Here is a 20868-nt window from a genome sequence, read left to right as displayed (position 1 = left end):
GATCATTTAATTCAAGGACTAGTGCAAGATTTTATGTTTACTGCATGTTCTAATACCATTCGTGTTTGGGGTTTTCTTTTAAAAAAAAAAAAAAAAAGCCACGATTTTGTTTTGTCTGTGCTATAAAAGAAGTGTTCAACTAAAATCCAACTATTTTTACAAAAAAGTAGCTTGAGTCCTAGAGACATGTTGTCAATGAAGTTTTAAATCACAATTTTTAGCTCTAAACAAGAGAAAAAGACCTTGTACATTTAAAAGACATTAATGAAATCAATGAAGTCTGCAGACTTACATTAACATCCCTTTCGTGAATTTCATCAACAATTACATGGGATACTCCTCTAAGGCCAGCTTCCAGTTTGCGAAGTAGCACCCCTATAAAGTAGCAACAAACATAATAACAATTAAAAGTGGAACTTGTGCCACCCACCCACTCACTCACCATGTCAGGGAAGCAGTAGCAACTTCGAAATAAATTACATTTTGAATAATTTAATATCAAATTGACAAAGATTTATTGTATTTATTAAATAATTTGTGTAAACTTAATTAAGTATTATAAAATTAAGTCTTATGTGAGTGACAAGTTGCTTGCAGGAAGGATTTTGATAGGTTTTATTGTCTAACTCCAACCAATCTATGACAAATGCCAGTAATGATGGAATTTTAATATCAATAATAAGAAAATGTTTTATTATTTAGTATTTTATACAGTCGGTCCTCGTATAACACGTGTTTACATTACACGAATTCGATCATACACGATTTATAAATAGGGGGAACGTTATCTTATATAACACGAACCGAATTCGCTTATGCACGGTTCGCCTTTGTGTTTACAAGAAATGGCAGTCGAATGCGGAATCACCCCAACAGAACGCAACACGATAGGAATGAAGAAGATTCTGAAAATGTATTTATGTGTTTTATATCAGTGAAGGGGAAACACATTTCACCATAATAACGTAAAAACCAACACAATTCCAGCTATCGGTATACATAATCGCAAATGCAATTAGATGGAGTTTACTACCAGTTTATAACAGATTCCACTAGCAGAAACGAAACTGGAAATTGTTTTTATTGTTTTATGGTAGTAACCCCCAGAAATGTGCTTTAGTAAAATGTGGGGTGTTAATAGTGTATCTCGGCCTTTACGGTGTTGTTTATTCAGTTGCTATACGCACGCAGCTTTGTTTATGTGTATTAAGCGTGTCTCCTCGTTTTGTAATTGCGCTTTTCCCTAAATATTAGTAAAATACTTAAAAGGTGTGAAAAGGAAGCATCCTGGTGAAGACACTGCAGATTCAGAGAGAAAAAAGAAAAGCAATATCGATAAACAGAGGCGGACTGGATCAAAAATTCTTACCCGGGAAAATTTATAGTGGCCTCATACTACGGTTTATGGCCAGAATCACACCGGCCTCCGGCCCACCGGGGTTTCCCCCATAAGGCTTATGGCCAGTCCGCCTCTGTCGATAGAGAAAAAAATATGAAATTGTGAAACGCTTTGAGCGAAATGAAAGACCATGTTATATTGCACGTGCTACAGGCCTAAATGAGGCAACGCCGAGAATTACTAAGAATGCGGAGAAAATACAAACAACTTTCATAGCGGGAACAACTCAAAGTGTAAATAAAATCCATTAGATTAAGACAAGAATTGGAACGGCTGTCATCTGGATAGAAAATCAAAGTCGTAACAAAATACTTACGTATTACAAAATACGTAAGTATTTTATTCGTAAAAAATACTTTTTAGTATTAAAAAATACTAAAAATACTTTATTATAATATAATAAATAATAAAAAATTATTTTTTATTAATTATATTATAATAAAAAATATATATTATATTTTTTTATTACGTATTTTAATCGTTATAAAATACGTAAGTATTTTATAACGATTAAAATTACTCGATTATTTATTGTGTTTGTAATGTTTTGGTTCCAAATGTGTGTTCAATCTTGGGTGGTCGGCACCTAACCCCACTTTTCCCATAGGGCCTGTTGTTTATATTGCACGATTTTGCATTGCACGAGGGTTTCTAGGAACACAACTATCGTGCTATACGAGGACAGACTGTATTTTAATCTAATAATATTTTCATAATATTTAAAATACTTTTAAATATTATGAAAATAAATACTTTTAAATATTATGAAAATAAATACTTTTAAATATTATGAAAATAAATATTTGAAAATAAATACTTTTAAATGTCATCCTTTATCAAAACCTTGGTTTTCCGTTAAATGTGCTAAGGTTGTTCAAAATAAGAATGCTGCATATCGCCTATTGGCTTGCATCTAAATCTCCATATTCACTTTCTGCTTACACCAAAACTTGCTTTTAAATCTCATCCTTTATCTAAAATTTTCAATATTTTAAATTGAAAGAAGAATATGTTAGATTGTAAGATATTATATTCTCTAATCCACGGTAATACCGACGCTCCATTAAAATTATTAATTTTAATTGCCCACCTCAGCCAAAATCCATGTAGCATTACAAAATTTAAAAAAAACCATCTTAGATTTGAATTTTATGACTTGTTTATAATAAGTATCAGTGTATTATTTAAACTAATAACTTTAATTTATTTTAAACGATGATAAAGAAAATATTACTCTTTTGTATGTTAAATGATTTTGTCTCTTACCCTTTATTGTATTGTCCTATTATTATACTGCTGCACTTTTAATTTATTGGACATTGGCATTATCGTATTTTAAAATTTTGTATTCGTTGATGTTTATATATTTTTAATATTCATTATTTAACATATTTAATTTAAAATCTTTAACATGTTAATTTATAAATTTAAAAATTTATTATAGTCTGCATTATGAATCACTAATATAAGCCTTTTTTTGACTGTTGTGCTTGATTATTTAAATATCAGAGAGAGAGATTTTGTGTTATGTTTGGTTGGTTGAAAGTACTACATAATCAATAAAATTACTCTACACCAAAAAAAAACAGAATAGGCAACTGCAGGTTTAATAAAATATAATATGAAATTAATATAAAATAAACTGAATAAAAGCCATAACTATCTCACTTTACACAGTGTGTGAATTAAACTTTTCAGCTGTTAATGAAATGTGTTCACAAAATTTTCTATTATAGAAAATTTATTACATATATCAGGAGTGGCCTACTTAATTTGTGATGCAATCTACTTTTTTCCTTCAAAATGTGCCACAATCTACCATTTCAAAAATTACATTGCACAAATCAAGGGATGACTGTATACTTAAAATTCGTCGTGATCGACCGAAATGAAATCCGCGATCAACTGGTAGATCACGATCGACTTGTTGGCCATCCCTGTAATATATGATTTACAGAATTCTCCTAATATTAAACCTGCAGTTGAGGACCTCATGTTTAACCATACTGCCAATTTGTATTTAGATTCACAAATGAAAAAATATTTAAAGAAGCTGCAAGACACATCTTATTATGTAATAACTTACCAACTGTACAAAAGAGAATAGAGCCATATGGACGAGGAAGGCAAGATTCAAATCTCACACTATATCCAGTACTGTTTCCCAAGGATTCACTTCTTTCATCAGCTATTCTTTCTGAAACTGACACAGCACTGATTCTACGAGGCTAAATAAATATTTTAAAAATTAATAACTGCAGATAATTTTATGCTCATAATAAAATAGTTACTGCAGCAAGTTGGACAAATTTTTCATGTACGAAAATCGGGAATCATATGGTAACATACAAGATTCAAGTATTAAATAATGAGACTGTGTGTGCAACCACTACACACCCTGGTATTGAAAACATGACAACCCAGTTGTGAAGGTAATCCCACAATATGAGAGATGTGGGATTATCTTCACAACTGGGTTGTCGTGTTTGCAGTACCAGGTTGCATGCCCATCCACCGATGAATGGCCAACAAGCGTTGAAATGGTGCTGCCTGGGTGGTGGTGCCCACTGAGAATAAGTAACAATAGTCTTCTCTAATAGTGAAGTGTTACTTATTCGAGGTAGTGCAATACATGGTAACTTGTGAAGGATGAGCACAATATGAGATACAGTTGAAATGATGCCCTTTACACTACTATTGTAGTTTTTCCTTTAAGAGTTTTCTATGGTGTTTTTACGTCGATATTATATACCATGATGAAACATGTCATCGCCAATTTATGTAGTAGCAGCATTAGTTGTCCTAACCAGGAGGTCAAATTCAGCCATTTTATTGACAACACTCCTGACATTACTGCAGACACAGTTGAAACTAAGTAATTTTCTATAGTTTACTGCTCTAACACCCCCCCCCCCCCCCAAAGTTATTTAGGTTTGTATTCCAAGCTTTTAACTTCCCCCTCATTAGAAACATTGCTACCCTAAGAACATGCTATAAAGATTGGCTGTTGTAGCAACAAATGCAGCAAAAGTAGGAGACTGGACAAGGAACAGCAAAATTAAAGCAAATATGGAGAAATCAATAAGAGATTTAAAAATCACAGATAGATACAGGGCTTTTAGGAGTACAGATATTATTGCAAACTCAAAAAAAATGGAACACAATAATTTTCAATGTGATACAACAGATGAAATCTGTGGGTGGGAGGGGAATGTAATTGATTATTTTAATATACTTGAACACTACACAAAATACAGGTTCAAGCAATTTACTAAGTGCAACAGCAAGAAAACAATAGACACAGACTAATTTCGCTGAATGGGGTATAAAAAAAAAAAAAAAGAAACTGCCAGAGGATATCAAAAAAAGAGGAAATTCCAGATTAGGAAGCCTCTAACATATAGTGAATACTTAATTACAATAGACTGAATCAGAGAGAATAATTAGGGATCTGAAATGAGTGGTTTCCTTTAAGAAACTTAACAGGTTTTTCAGAATGAAATTGATAAGCAGTGAAAGTGAAAATGCACATCACTGAGGTATGAGTTTAACCCATGCATATTTTTGAAACGAATGAGGAAATTGAGAGGTTTAGATTTTTCTGCAGATAAGTTTCTTCTCTCATTAGGACTATTGTGAGATATTGTATAGATGTAACGATGGGGAGACATGAATGAACTGATAATTTTTGGATATGGTGTGTGTGTGTGTGTGTGTGTGTGCGCGCGCGCACACACACACACACACATAAACAGAAAAATATACCCACTTCCCAACAATAATGTAGCTTCTATGCCTCCAGCATAAACACTATTCAAAATCTTTTTTTTTGCATGGAGAGGGATAAGGTACTTTATTACTGTGATCCTAATTAGTGTTGCTCCTAAAAACCAAATAACAAACAAACTTCCTAAAATTTTCCATTTGTGTCTCCCCTGCTTCTTAATTGTCATACAAGACAGAATACATTTCATTTATTTTACTGATTCCTTTCTGGATTCTGTATATCGTAATCAAGTTTCTGCCACAAGATGTCTAGGGTGCAGTTCATACGTTATAAGCTTTTCTTTGTATGAACTATGATAAATTCTCCCTAAATTTATTCTCCTGGCTACCCTTCTTTGAATATTCTCTAAAAGTTCAATGTCCCTCACCTCCAGGTGCAGCTTCTGGACCATATCACCATATCTCAAGTTCACACTAACTCTTTATAAGAATAATGATAACTCATTTTAAGGCAATGTAAGGTTTGGTTCTGGTCATTAACTCACAATCTTCAATAACAGCAAACTTTGAGAGATCCTCTGTATTCCTTCATCAATATCACTACAGAAGATCAGTAACAAAAAAGTTACCCATTTTTGACCCAGTGGTATAAATTTAAAGGAACAGCGAATTGCTTGCCACAAGCCAAGTGCAATTACAAGACATTCTAATTTTCTAAGGAGTATTCCCATTAAGGAAGTAGTTATTATAGGAGAGAGTGTACATAGGCCAGAGAGGATAAGGTACATCTACTTCTAGCAGTACACTGAAACTTCTCTTTAACGGATAGTCATAAGGAACGAGAATTTGTCTGTTAGAGAGAAGTGTCCGTTAACAAGACGTCTGAGGGAGAAAAAAAAAGAAAAAAAGAAAGAAAGAAAAATCGTTAAATGTTTAATGTAAAATTAAATTATATACAGAATTTGCACAATATTTTTGTAAATAATATACATACAATTGTGCTATGCATATTATGATTTTATCTTAAGAAAAATACATACAGTAATCACTTATTTTCTTCTGCACCTTCTTCTGGCTGATAATTTTATTTTCAACATTTGTTTGGAGTGAAGACACCATCGAAAGTCCTTCAGTATCTTCTTCAGCAGCGAAAAACATTTTTAAAAGATTGATTTGTATGAGTGCTTCTTCCATTTTCATCGGTGGTTCGTCGTTAATATGTTCTTCGACAGAATGACCTCCTTCCATTTCTTCATCCTCATGAGGAACTTCTTGAACAATATCGATGATAATGTCGTTGATATCTAGAGCACCATCTTCTGTAGTGAGGCTCGAGTCTATATCTTTGTAGCCAGGGTCACTTGTAGCTGAAGTACTGTACATTATCAATAGATGTTAAAGTTCTTGTTCTTCTTGGTGCTCCACATTGCTGTTCACAACTTCAATTTTTGCGTTTGAGAAGCCAGACTTTACAAAACAGTTCAGGACAGTTTGTTTTCTAATTGCATTTACTGAAGAGGAAATCCAATGAATCGCATCTAGGATGCTGGTTTTCTTTGCAAGGTCACTCGCACATGTTACATCATTCATGTTTGCAATGAGATGTCTTAAAACACGTTTTCTGTAGTGAAGTTTAAATTTTTTTATTATCCCTTGATCCAAGGGCTGACACTCTGCAGTTGTGTTTGGTGGCAGAAAAACGATTTGAATGTTGGACAATTCAATGTGCGGGTGAGATGCAGCATTATCCATGAAAAGAATAATTTTTCTGTTTTGACGAATCATGTTTTGGTTAAAGTGACTTATCCATTCGCTCATGATATCTCATGTCATCCACGCTTTTTTATTAGACTTCCAGTCAACATTCAAAAGATTCAACTTTATGCCCTTGAAACAACGAGGATCTTGTGGTTTTCCTATAACCAGAGGTTGTTCAAAGTCTTCCAGCATATTTGTACACAATAATACAGTCAAGCGTTCCTTAGAAATTTTTCCGCCCTGGCACTTTTCGTTTTTTAGACTCATTGTTTTTTCAGGAAGAGCTTTAAAAAACAACCCTGTTTCGTCACAGTTGTAAATATCCTTAGCTTCAAAATCACGACATAAATCTTCCAATTTGATGGTCCACTCTGTTACAACCCCCAGTATCAACAGATCCACCTTCACCACTTACGGTTCTCCAAGAAATTTTATGCTGAGTTTTGAACTTGTCTAGCCATTCCACAGAAGCTTTGAACTCATTTACTCCCATAGATTTCGCAACCTCCAAAGCCTTTTCCCTAATAATAAGCCCATTAATGGGAATTTTTTTAGCACTTGCGCGACAAACCACTCATACATAACATTGTCAATTTGAAGTCCAACAGTTTTCGGGAATGATTTTTGAACCTGATCATTTCTGCGTTGCCAAAATTGTTTGAGCAGTTCATTTTTTTTCTTTAGGATGTCGCTTACCTGCGTCTTCCCGATTTTGAATTTTCCAGCGCGATTGCGAACACTATTTTTTTGCCGATCATATGCATTAACGAGTTCGACTTTATCTTTTAAAGTTAAATGTTTACGAGAAGACATTGTGCACTTCACACGACACTGAACAAAATTGAAAACTGAAACTCAAAAGACGAAAGGCCAACCAAATTCACAGCACCCACTAGGCCAACAAATCATGTCACAGGCTGTTACTTCTGTATGGTGCCTCCTATTAGAGAAGGGATGACAATGAAGAAAAAGTGGACAGTGACGTACCCAAATATACCATCTGCAATTTGTCCTGTGCCTCACAGTGAAGTACTACCTATTCCTCAACCACCTGACTATTTTTCTGTAGACTGATGATTGATATATACGAAGAAGTACACTAGCCATCTACATCAAGGGATCCACCATTTTGTCCAAACCTTTACCCTTCTGAACCACATAAGATCACAGAAAGTGAGTTTAATGACCTCATCAGGGATCTCAAAGTGCCAAAGAATAAGGCACAGCTTTTGGTCTCAAGGCTACAATGGTGGAATCGTCTAGATCATTCTGTGAAATGACAACATTTCATACTCGAAATAAAGATTATAATAAATTCTATTAAACAGAAGGTGAACTCAATGTTTGTAAGGTCTAATGATGGTTGATGGTCTAATGGCAGCAATGAACATAAGGCACATTCCCAAAGAATGGATATTATTTATAGACACTTCTGAGATTAGCCTTAAGGTTGTGTTATTACACAATGGAAATATGTTGCCTTCAATACCTGAGAAGTATGAGTGGCAGATATGCGGTGATTTAAAGGTAATAGCCATTTTATTAGGACTACAAAAGGGCTACACTAAGTATTGTTGCTTTCTCTGTGGGTGGGATAGTTGTGCCAAGGATATGCACCCCGAGAAGAGGAGAAAAAGAAAATCGTTAACACCTGGAATGAAGAACGTAGCATTTGAACCTCTGGCAGATCCAAATAAAGTTTTGCTTCCACCACTGCACATCAAACTGGGGCTCAAAAAAAATTTTGTGAAGGCTTTGGAAGTGAATGGTCCTGCATTCACAAGACTTAGTATACAGAAGATTAAGGCAGGCATTTTTGTTGGTCTACAAATAAGGTAACTTTTCAAAGACGAACAGTTCGAATGCGTCCTATGTGATAGAGAGATATCAGCATGGAAAGCCTTTCGCAATGTTTCAACTGGTTCTCTAGGAAATGTTACAGCCGGCAATTACAGGCAGCTTGTAGATCTCATAACTTCTTACAAAAAACTGGAGTACAACATGTCATTGAAGATGCATTTTTTGCACTCACACCTGGATTTCTTACCGCCAAACTGTGGTTCCGTCAGAAACGAACATGGTGGGCACTTCCATCAGGACATCAAGATAGCAATGAAGCAGATACAAAAGAAATGGAGTGCTGCTGTGTTAGCCGATTATTGTTGGATGATAAAAAGAGATGCCCGAAAGCTGAATACAAGCGAAAGGTCTCATGTTTGATATAGGTATGTTCGTTGCTTCCTCCTACTGCCATAAATAAAAAATACCTTGAATAAATATAAAAAAACTACTTTTTTCAAAAACAAGAGCCAATCTGCCATTTTAAGCACATTAAGCATTTTAATATACCATTTTATTTCCTTGTTACGGGCATGAAACTTACTTTCATGTCTGTGACAAGATATGACCCAAAATTTGTTGTTCAGTGTTATTTATGTCTGGAGCAATTTGAAAAAATTATTACAATAACTGAGAGATTGAAATTAAATATAAAATAGGCACCTGGGGTGGACGGGATCTATCCAGTTTTATTAAAGGCGGAAGCAAACCAAGGTTGATATATTTGATGGAAGCTATAAAAGATTGATACATAATGCAGGAATTTCATTGGTGGACTCCACCTAATTATGTATCAATAATTGATACATAATCAGGTGTTCTCCTTTCCCTACTTCTTCATGCCTGTGATCTATATGCACAACAGTCAGCGGCATGATCAACCTAAACATCATTTTTGTTTGCCTTATTGATTCTGGATCATTAAGAGTCATTTCCCCCGAAATTCTCCTAAACCCTAAAATATGGTAATTCAAAATGGCATCAGGTATATCAGGTATATCAGGTACTTTCTTTTCTTTTCTTCTCCCCGTTTCCGGAGCATTTCCGTGTCCTAGCCACCCCTGTTGGTCAGTCGAGCGGTGAAAGCGGGCTCCGCCTCTACCGACACGATCATCGAAGGAAGGACAGTGCAACATCTAGCTTTGCACTGGACTACATTCTACTGATGAACTTCTTTGGAATATATATTTAAGCTGGCAGTAATAAAGCGAGAGACCAAGGGCACACAGACAGAATGGTAAAGAATACAAGGTGCCAAAATATTTTATTTTATTTTTTTAGTTATATAAAAAATAATTTCAGATGTTAGCCCCCTCGATGAAATACTTGTATTGTGTATCAATCTTTTATCGCTTGCATCAAATATTTTAACCTTTATTTTTCTTTCCCTTATTATTAGGGTTTTGTTTGACTTCAGATTATTTTCCTACCTTCTATTTGATGCTTGATATATTTCTTTGTAATTTATTAATTATTACATTTTTCTCTCATAGCTTCTTTCTTGCTAACTGGCTTATTAATTCAGCCTTTAATTTCTGATATTTCAATACATCTTTTAGGTTCTTCACCTTCTTTTCGTATCTTACATCTTAATTTTTCTATTTCCTACTATTCCTTTTCTGCTAGTTTTTGCACTGTCTCTCACTTTATTACTTATAGCTTAAATATATACTTTTGTATCCTTTGCTGCTGCTTAGTGCACAATGGCCACATAACCTTTTTAACTTTTAAAACATAATTTACATATACCTCCATATTTGTCACTTTCACCCATTTTATCGATGCGCGCGCATGTCGATAAAATGGGTTAATGGGTTTTTGGTTGTTTTTTCTGGAAATGACCAAGTAAAAGAAAATGGTGTTGTTGTCATTTTGAATAAGGAATGTTCAAGATCTCTTCTTGGATACAATCCTATTAATAGTAGTATGATGACTTAGACTTCACAGCCAGCCAGTAAATCTCACAGTTTTAGTTGCATATGCACTATTAACATCCACAGACAAAGATATGGATGTTTATTATAAAAATCTCCAGTTAGTGTTTATCTGGTCCCAAAAAGGAATGTTTTGATACTTATGCGTGATTTTAATGCAAAAGTAGGCAAGACAGTTTCTTCTAGTCCGGAATGTGGTAGATTTGGTCCTGGCACTACAAATGAGCAGGGTGAAAGTTTAATTGAATTTTGTCACCTGAACAGTCTTGTCATATGTAACACCTGCTTTCAGCAGCACTCGAGAAGGCTCTACACATGGAAATCTCGTGAACATAAAACAAGGAATCAGATTGATATGCAGCAAAGGTGGTATTCCAGTGTAATCACAGCAAACACACTTCCTGGAGCAGATTCTGGCAGTGATCATCAACTACTCCACATCGTTCTCTGGCTGAAGATGAAAAAGATCATGAATAAAATTTTCCCTAGACGATTGGAATATAGAAAATATTCCAAACTATTATATGGTTGAAACAGGCAATTGTCTTCAAGCTCTATTAGAACTAGACGACAATATGCTGCCTGAGGAAATGTGGGAAAATACAAAAAGCATTATTAAGGATTCAGCAAATAGACACATTAGAGAAAGGTCAAACATCAGGAAGCCTTGGATTACAGAAGTCACTTTTAAACTTATTGAACATAGATGAATTGCAAAAGCCCAGGGTGTACAAGGAAACGAAGAGTATCAGGAACTAAGCAAAATTATCAAGCACTGTTTAAGCCAGGACAAACAGGATTATATCAGTCGAAAGTGTAAAGAAATCGAATACCACAAAAAGCGAAACACTAAAAAGATGTATGATGTATTAAGTCCTTAAGACAAAAGTTCCAAACAAAACTTAATGTAATTAAGGACTCCAAAGGGGAAACTTGAACAGAGGAGAATGCAATCAAAGGAAAGGGGAAAAAATACTGTGAGCAGCTCTTCCAAGCACCTGATGGCACTAATGATCTGCCACCACCTTTTCAAGAGTGTGATCTTGAACCAGTTTCACTGAAGGAAGAAGTTGAAAAAGCCATCAGAGAACTAACGTGTTGTAGCAAGTCACATGGAATTCATGAAATTCCAGCAGAATTGATTAAAGCTACAGGTGTGAAGGGCAATGAGTTTTTTCATAAAATGATTGTAAAAATTTGGGAAACGGGACGGTGGCCATCATATTGGAAGAAATCAATTTTCATCCCCTTGCCACAAAAAAGGAGATCTGAAAATTTGCTCAAATTACAGGACTATTAGCCTAATTTCTCACGCTAGCAAGATTCTTCTTAAAATCATATTGAATTGGCACCGATTTTGTTACATCTCATATTGTGAATGCCTTCGCAAGTTGCCCTGATATTTCACTACATCCAATAAGCTACACTTTGCCAGTGGAGAAGACTAATGTTACTTATTCTCGGCCGATAGCGGGGTGGTGGTATCCACCGAGAATCCACTGGCAAAGTGTTGCCTATTCAAGAATTGGCTTGGTGTTGCTTATTCGAGGTACTTTAATACCAGAGCATCTCATTGTGAAGCCATTCACAATATGAGACATAACAGAAACGATGCTAGTTCACCTACTTCGGTGATTTACTATGAACTAAAATAATGAACTAACCTGTTCGATATTCCATAATCTGGGGCTTCAGCCCTAAAACCTTTTTAGTATAAACGTTTTGATAGAATGGAAGTGACAAATTGCAATTGTTTTCATTGATATCCATAATTAGATAGCGTCGACCACGTGAAGTTGCCATTGAGTTCTGATGGTTCTGAACAGTTCTGAATTACGAGGGTGGTTCAGCCCTGACCTAGCTGCAGAGGTGGTGCTAGCCTGTTGATCCTTGGCACAGGTTTTAGTCCTCTACGTATCCACCGTGCAGATTTACACATTTTTCCCATCGAAGGATCAGGCTACGGATACCGTTTTTGTAGAAGTGGCGAGGTCGGTCTTTGAACCATGACTCTGTTGCAGAAATGAGTGTCTCGTCATCAGGGAAGTGGGTCCCTGAAGAAATGATTTGAGGGAAGGAAACAAGAAGTCCGATGGTACAGAATCGGCTGAGTAGGCTGGACAGTATTTCATATCCACAAGTGGCCACTTGTGTTGTTGCAATTTCAGAAGTGTGAACTGGGGCAGCATTGTCTTGAAGCATTCTCACACCTTTGGACAGCATGCCATGCCTACATGTTTTGATCTTCTCCTATAATTTTGTAAGTTGGCATAAAAGGCACCTGTAATTGTTCTACCTTTCGACAGGTCAATCAGTCATTATTATTCCTTTCTCATCCCAAAACACTGTCAGCAAGACCAATCCTGCTGACTCTTGGACCCTTGCCTTCTTGAGGGGGGGGTAGGGAACCATGATGTTGCCATTCCATGAACTGCTTTTAACTTTCAGGGTCAAAATGGTGTATCCAACTTTCATCCTGAGTGATTAGACGAGAGAAAAGGTCTTCCTCGTTTTTTTTTGGCACAGGGCTAACGACTTTGTGATTTCTGTTGTCAATCAGCCTTCTGGAAACCAGTCAATTGGGGAATCCATCTTGCACTCAATTTTCGTAAATGGAGTTGGTCACGAAGTTTCAAAAGAGTCCACACTAATCTTCACCTCCTGGGACAATTCATGCTCAGATATCTGGTGATCTTCCTTGATTAACGACTCCACTTTTCTGATTGTGCTGTCACCAATGGCTGAAAGGGGACGACCTGGAATGGGCTCAGATTCTACCAATGTCCAACCACGCCTAAACTGTCTATGCCAGTGCTTCACAATGCAATAGGATGGGGCTTCATCCTTATATACAGCAGTCATCTCCTCATGGATTTCTTTAGATTTCCCTTTCAAGAACAGATACCGGATTACAGCTCTAGCTTCAACTTTGTCCATGATGCTACTTCGCCACACGTTCAGCTCTGTAAGAGAAAAACAAATTAAGACACAGGCTGAAATTTTACACCTTTAGAACAGAGATATGTATGCTGCTACATACAAAATATCATGACTGCGATATGTGGAAGTAGGTGTAATCCCTGTAATCCTTTCCAGAAAAGGATTACAGGGATTACACCTACTTCCTGTAAGTCCCTGTAATTTTTTCCAGAAAAGAACATTTTTATCAATATCTTTTTCTTGGAAATAAAGGAAAAATTCTAGTAAAACATATATAATAAGGCCTCACTCATATATTTTACGCAATAATACATTCTGCATATATTGTTACTGCCTAGAAAGTAATAACATTATATAATCTGATCTGGAAAAAAATATTAAATAAATAAAAAATTAAAAATCACTATATGCACTTAGTATACCTTTGGATCATAAGGCACAGGGAAATTTTTGGCAACATTATCTGGGGGGGGGGCGCATTTTATAATCTGAAAGTGTAACATGTTGTTAAGTAACTAACAAGGAAAATACTGCTTTATATTGAAAGTTTCTTACCTGAGTAACTACAATAGAACATTCTGCTCCACACCCTGACTTTATATAATAATCTAGAATATACTGAGGCACCTAAAAAAATTAAAAAACAATAAGATGAACAAAACATGATATGAAAATTAGACAAACTCTGGAGGTGTGCACTTGTTCTAGATATTTAGACAGGTTGAAAATGAGAAGGAAAGTCTCAGATTTTTTTTTTTTTTGGTAAAAAAATATGATTTTAAGTTTAGTGAATATTCAAGTTAAATAAGGTGCAATAGGGCATCAAAAATCCGAACGTCAATAATCCAAACGAGCCAACATTTTTTTTTTTTTTTTTTTTTTGTAAAATAATTACAGTAGGCATCTGTTATTTGTTCACATTTGTGAATTGAATTTTGATTCTATTAAATGGCAATTCTGATAAGCAAAAATCAGAGAGATATTATCCATAGGCCATGAAGATATAAAGCACAAATTTACACCTTTATTACCTAACCAATTAACAAAATTAAATAATACATGAAAATCAACAAACAAGCTAAATACTGTCCAACTTATCAACCCTTGCATAAAAAGTGAGAGATTTGGCAATAAAGAAACAAAGTTTGAAAATGGTTCAGCAAAAAAAATGAGTAATTATTTTCGATAAAGGCCTATACATTTGTTATTGTGGCTGAAAGTTCCATTTCTTTTGTTACCTATGAATAAAAATATCTAAGTAAAACTTAGTGTTTTAATTTCTAAACTTAGTAAATCTTAAGTCTCCAGTACAGTATTTTTGATAAGTTCGAAAATGCAAACAGATCGGAAGCCACTCAACTATCTTCAGGAAGAACCCTTAATTCAACTAACAGAATTGTTTCTAATGGAATTTTTGAAATGTATTGCACAGGAAATTCTTAAGAATAAAAGACCTAAATTACCTACAATCACACTAGTAGTAGTACCTTCTTACTAGAGTCAGCACACATGTTAATCACATTTAAGTGAGGGCACGACTCTCAATTATAATTGTGTGGAGAGAATTGTCTCATACAAAGTCAGTGCCATTTCTTGTATAGATTAATTCAATGCAGAAACACTGACACAGCTAAACAGTTTACCATGTTATATAAAAAAGATTTTCCCTTTGAAAAATCATGTGTGTGTGTTCCTTTAGGAAATTCATTACTAACCCTAAACTGCAGGAGAAATTATGGGAGTGAAGTTGAAAAATCTGCAATTAATGACGTTGAAATTTCATATGTTTATTAAATGAAAAACTTGAGCCTGCAGGCCAGTAAGGCTACTGGGATTGATGGCATATACCCTATAATCTTAAGGGAGGTGGCAAGTTAGTGCACTGAATCACTGAGGATAATTATGAGATCATCAATGGGTTCGGAAGTGATTCTGTTCGATTGGAAAAATGACAATGTATCTCCAATACATAAGGGCAAGAGTGAAGTGGGAAATTACCAGCCGGTCAGTCAAACTTCAGAAATCATGGAGAAAATGATCAAGGGTGCAATTCAGGTCCAATTAGATAGCAAAGGAATTCTGAAGGATACTCGTGGTTTTGTAAAGGAAAATCATATTTAACTAATCTGGTTAACTATTTTGACAGGGTCACTCAAGAGGTGGACATAGGGAATAATTTGACATTGTTTATTTTGATTTCAGCAAAGCATTTGACTGAGTCGCACACGAGCAGTTACTTTATAAGCTGGAAACCATTTTCCATGTGATTCCAACAGGTTGGAATCACATGGAAAATCCTTAGATGGATAGCTGAACTGCTTCAGGGCAGGAGGCAGAGGGCTATGATAAATGGTTATTCCTCAGATTGGGTTGATGTAAGAAGTGGGGTTTCCAAATGATCAGTATTAAGACCACCATTGTTTTTAATTTTCATAAATGACATTGATGAAGGGATAGGGGGCATGGTGTCTAAATTTGCAGATGATGTACAGATTGATGGAGTAGTTAATGATCACTGCCCAGCAGAGCTTCTTCAGAATGACCTAGTTAGATTTCATGGATGGTCAGAAAAGTGGCAGCTATGCTTTAATCCAGCAAAGTGAAAGATATTGCACCTGGGGAACAGTAAACCCAAAATGACTTGGTGGAGTTGAACTAAAGATGGTAGTGGAGGAAAGAGCCTTGGGTGTTACGATACGGTCAGCCATGAAGTTCTCCGAGCATTGTAGACAGGTTGCATGTAAGGCCACGGTGTCCTATTAATGATTTAACGAACAATTGCTAGTAGAGTTAAGGACATCATAATCACATAATGGCGATTTTATAACCTTTATAATCCCATTATACAAGGCTATTGTTAGACCACACGTGGAATACTGTGGAAACCGCTCCTAAAGAAAGACATTGTGCTTCTTGAAAAGGTCCAAAGACAGATAAACTCGCCTTCTGAGATCAGCAAAAAGGGGTCCATATGAGGAAAGAATTTGAATATGTGGGTTTCACAGCTTGGAAACTAGGCACATTGGAGGAGACTTGATTGAGATGTTTAAAGCTCTGAGAAGCAAAGGTAAAAAGAATGAGGACGAAATTTTCGCAGTTATAAATGATTCTATAACTAGGGGGCATAAATTCATGTTGGGGGGTGTTTAGACTGGATGGCAGGAATTTTATTTTAGCCAGTGAGTTATAAATTACTGAAATAAGTTACCCACATGGGTGGTAGAGGCTGATGTTTGCAGAAATTCAAAGGTCAGCTGGATAATTACCTACGAGAGGAGGGAAAAGGATAGGTTGTCTATTTCCTTTCCTCTTATTGATTTTTTTTTTATTTCTTTATTTATTTTTATTTTTTTTCTTTATTTTTTTCTTTATTTATTTTTTTTTTTTGGCTGTTGCAGCATAAGCAAGAGGCTTTCGTGCACCATGTGGCCATTGCTAATACTAATATTTAGTAAATTGACTGATTTTCCCTTCTACTTAAGTTACTCACTTCATTCTTGGAAACAACTTTTATAGTTCAGCAATATCCTTCCATTTCTACAAACCAAAGGAATTCCCACTTGGGTGTAATGCAGCTTTCATGATTAAACTTAATAGTTTGATGCTTTTTCCAAAAACCAATTATGTGAAACCTACTCCCTGGCCCTTACAATATTTTACAGTGATTCTGTTAGTGTAACATTGAATCCTACTGATGATTTATCGAACAATTACTAGTAGATATAAGAACACCATAATCCCAGTATATAAGGGTGCTGTTACACCACACTTGGAATACTGTGTTCTAAAGAAAAACATCAGCAGTAACACATTATAGTTAATTGACACTGGCAATGTAAATTATAGTGCCATACCAGGTCTAACTAGAGCAAACTACAACCAAGGAAGATTCCACAATAATTACTCCGGGGCAGAATGTACACTCCACTTCCCATCACCTCCACTGAATCAGCTAAAACTTCAGTGAAATTAAAAACTGAGGGCAGATTTCTAACATAACAAGCAGTCGTCTAAAGAAATTCATCATAAACAGTTCTTAATGTTAAAGTTGCTTGTACATATGACAATTAAACCACATAAAATTACTGGGGTGTTTTTTTTTTTTTTTTTTTTTTTTTTTATGAAAACCACAAACACGAGAGGTACTAGAATCTATAGTACCGTGCATGGGTTGAAAGTTCAGAAGACAAAAGAAGATATTTGTTGACATTAGACTGCACACTGCAGACTGTAATTTTCAGGAAATACATATGAAGGAAGGTTGTTCCAAAAAATGGCAGTTAAATGAATAAACGAGGAAGTTGAAAAGTTGGTTTGTGAGTTTGAAGTTGGACAGTAAATGGAGGATGGCACATGTTCGGACTGTTTTGAAAGAGAGAGCAGGAATTATAGAAGCCAATTCAGAAGAACAATGCCCATGGAAGTATCTGAAGAAAAGGGATTCAGCAGAAACAGTACATCTATAAGATAGAGAGTGGAGAGACTCAAAGATGAGTCATTAATTAATCTAACTGCACTCATCTCAATGGAATCTAGAAGCCTGAGAGAGGTTTTGGAGCGGCATCCCAGATGTGGGAACAATATTCCAAGGTAGGGCAGATTTACGATTTGTACAGAGCAAACAGCTGTTTGGGAGAAAAGTAACACCGAGAGCAAAAGAGAAAACCAAGTTTTATAAATGCAGAGAATTCAATATTTGTAATGTACTTGTGCCAAGAAAGATTAGAAGTCAGGGTAATCCCCAAAAGAGATACATCATCTTGCTTAGAAATCAGAGTGTCACCAAAGATAAGCATAGGAGCAGAGAAATCCTTTTTGTGATATATAAGACAGGACTGAGTTTTAGAAGGGTTGAAATCAACTAAGTTGTCTTTGTCTGGAGAATTACCTGGAGATCAGCATTTAAGGAACTGGTAGCAGATATTCGAGAAGTTAAGGCGGATTGGACAGGGCAAGGTTTCTCAAACTGGAAAGTGGAATGCAATGTGCTATGATCAGCAAAACTATGGATAGGATTTTCAGTCAATGGAAGAAAATGGAAGAAAGCGCCATACTCATCAAGACACAGTTGCATTAATTCAAATCTTGATCTAGATAACTGAATGGACTACATTTCAAGATTCAAAACCAATTTCGCTTCAGCTGAAATTCCTCTCCAAAACTCTCAATTTGCTCCTACTGATGAACTTTCCATAATTTCCATCACAAGACAGAAACTGATATATGCTATTAACTCCCTGCGTCCATCTAGTACTGCAGGCCGTGATAAGATACCTCATTTCATAATTAAATGCCTTAGCCTCTATATCCTAGATGCATTACTCTCAATCTACAACTCTGTTCTTTCCACACGAGTTTTCCCTGCTCAATGGAATGAATACTCTGTGAAGCCACTGCCTAAGGTTAAAGCACCAACAAGCCTAAAAGATTTCAGACCAATCTCAACTTCTTCCACCCTCCTCAAACTTCTAGAAAAGGTACTCCTTCCAGCATTAAACAAACAGCTGACATCACAGAAGCCGAAACAGTTCCATTTCGCAGTCAAAAATAGATCCACCATAACAAACCTCATGGCTGCACAGACATCAATTCTTCAAGCCTTCGAAATTAAATCTGAATTAGCTATAGTGTGTGCCGATATTGAAGCTGCTTTTGATAGCCTAGATGTCACAGACCTTCTCAGGCTTCTGATATTCTTCTTCAGGATTAATGGAGTCCTACTAGCTTTCCTCACCGCCTTATTGAGGAATAGAAGTTTTCTTCACTTTGAAGAAGACCCACTTTACAAGAAAAATCAATGCAGGAGTCCCACGAGGTGGTGTCCTGTCTGGCCTTCTCTTCTCATCAATTCTGATTCCTTTCATGAGTCATCGTGATGATGCTCTAATATATGCCGACGATATAAAGTTTCTTACCTTAATCCCACCGTCTGCAAACCCAATGGAAATTACGTCTTCCATCACAGAGAACTTGACCGCTCTTTCAACTTACTTGAAGATGTTTGGATTAAACCTTAATCCGTCAAAATCTGCAATAATGACTTACTCATTGAAACAGCAACAATAATTCAACCTTCAGTTTTAGGTACTCTCATCCCAGTGGTTACCTGCCATAAGGATCTCGGTGTCTATTTTGATCCGAAGCTGAAATTTAATGTTCACACAGAATACCTCTGGAAGCGATTTAACACACTACGTTGGAGAGCGAAACAACACTTACTTCATTCCAACGATGCCACAACCATTACCAGATATCTTCAAGCCACTGTTTATCCGGCTATTTTATACGCTGCTTAAATTTGGGCATCTGCGTCACCTCACTTCAAAAACCGGTGTTCTCGTGCGAATACTGGACCCTGAAATAGGCCACAAATAAGCATCGCCAACCCCCTCAATGGAGAACAACTGACATGGCTGAGCAGCTAAACATACCCAGGCTGCCGAGGTTAATTGACAGCAGGCGTTTCATGACTACAGTAAAAATGTACACAGGGGTGATAAACGCCTCAAACATCTGGGATTTTTGTCAGTGGCACAATCCTCCGCCATCCTTGAGGTCATAGCCCACACTATTCCTCAAATACAACCGGCTGAAACTGTGTAGTCGGTTCCTACCTGCCCAGGCACTGCTCCGTCTTGGAGTCGACATTCAGAAATTGGCTACCGACTACAAATACGATCACATGCCTCTTGAGTGGATTACATCTGTGGAACTGGGATGATTTCCTCCATATGACGTTCAGTCCTCATATTTTCATTATTATAATTTCATTTTTACATGTTTAATTTTATGTAACTCATAATTTCCCATGTAACAGTATTTTTTTTTTTGCCAATTAATCTCATTTATAATGTAAAACTCCTGGCCATGTCGCCGTGATGAGTATTATTGTCTCTAGTACATGTTCTGTACTTATCAGCAATAAAGAATTTATACATTAGCAATAAGGCCATATTGCTCCAGGGATATGCGGTGGTCATTCCCTGACCTTTCCGCATCCTCTATATTTGGTGGTCACGGGCTCGAACCCAGGTCTAATCAAGAAGCGTGTGAGATGCACTGCTGCTCCTGCCCACCTGGCTACGGAGGCCCCTCCTGATATCGACTGGATTCACTGCCTTAGTTTCCTTAACAAAGAGCATGAACCCCCTCCCATCTGTTTCTACACACATTATACTTCCCTCTGTATCCCATATATCTGAGTGGCACCAGATCTCTGATATTCCAACAATGTCTGTATTTGATGTCTTGACTAGCAATTCAAATTCATAA

The 20868-nt window shown here is 36.1% G+C and overlaps 1 protein-coding gene across 1 annotated transcript in view; it reads right to left on the bottom strand.

Moving 5' to 3' along the window:
• Positions 1 to 20868, bottom strand: part of LOC150077352 (ATP-dependent RNA helicase A-like) — a 338077-nt gene that overhangs the window by 150090 nt on the left and 167119 nt on the right. The window contains 3 exon segments of the mRNA XM_090386433.1: positions 293 to 375; positions 3486 to 3627; positions 14152 to 14223. Coding sequence (XP_090242559.1) covers positions 293 to 375; positions 3486 to 3627; positions 14152 to 14223 — 297 coding nt within the window.

The sequence above is a fragment of the Mastigoproctus giganteus genome, chromosome 12 (genome assembly GCF_048544385.1).
Source record: "Mastigoproctus giganteus isolate SK-2022 chromosome 12, ASM4854438v1, whole genome shotgun sequence".
Classification (NCBI taxonomy): Eukaryota; Metazoa; Arthropoda; class Arachnida; order Uropygi; family Thelyphonidae; genus Mastigoproctus; species Mastigoproctus giganteus.
This window is presented reverse-complemented; position numbering and strand designations above follow the sequence as displayed.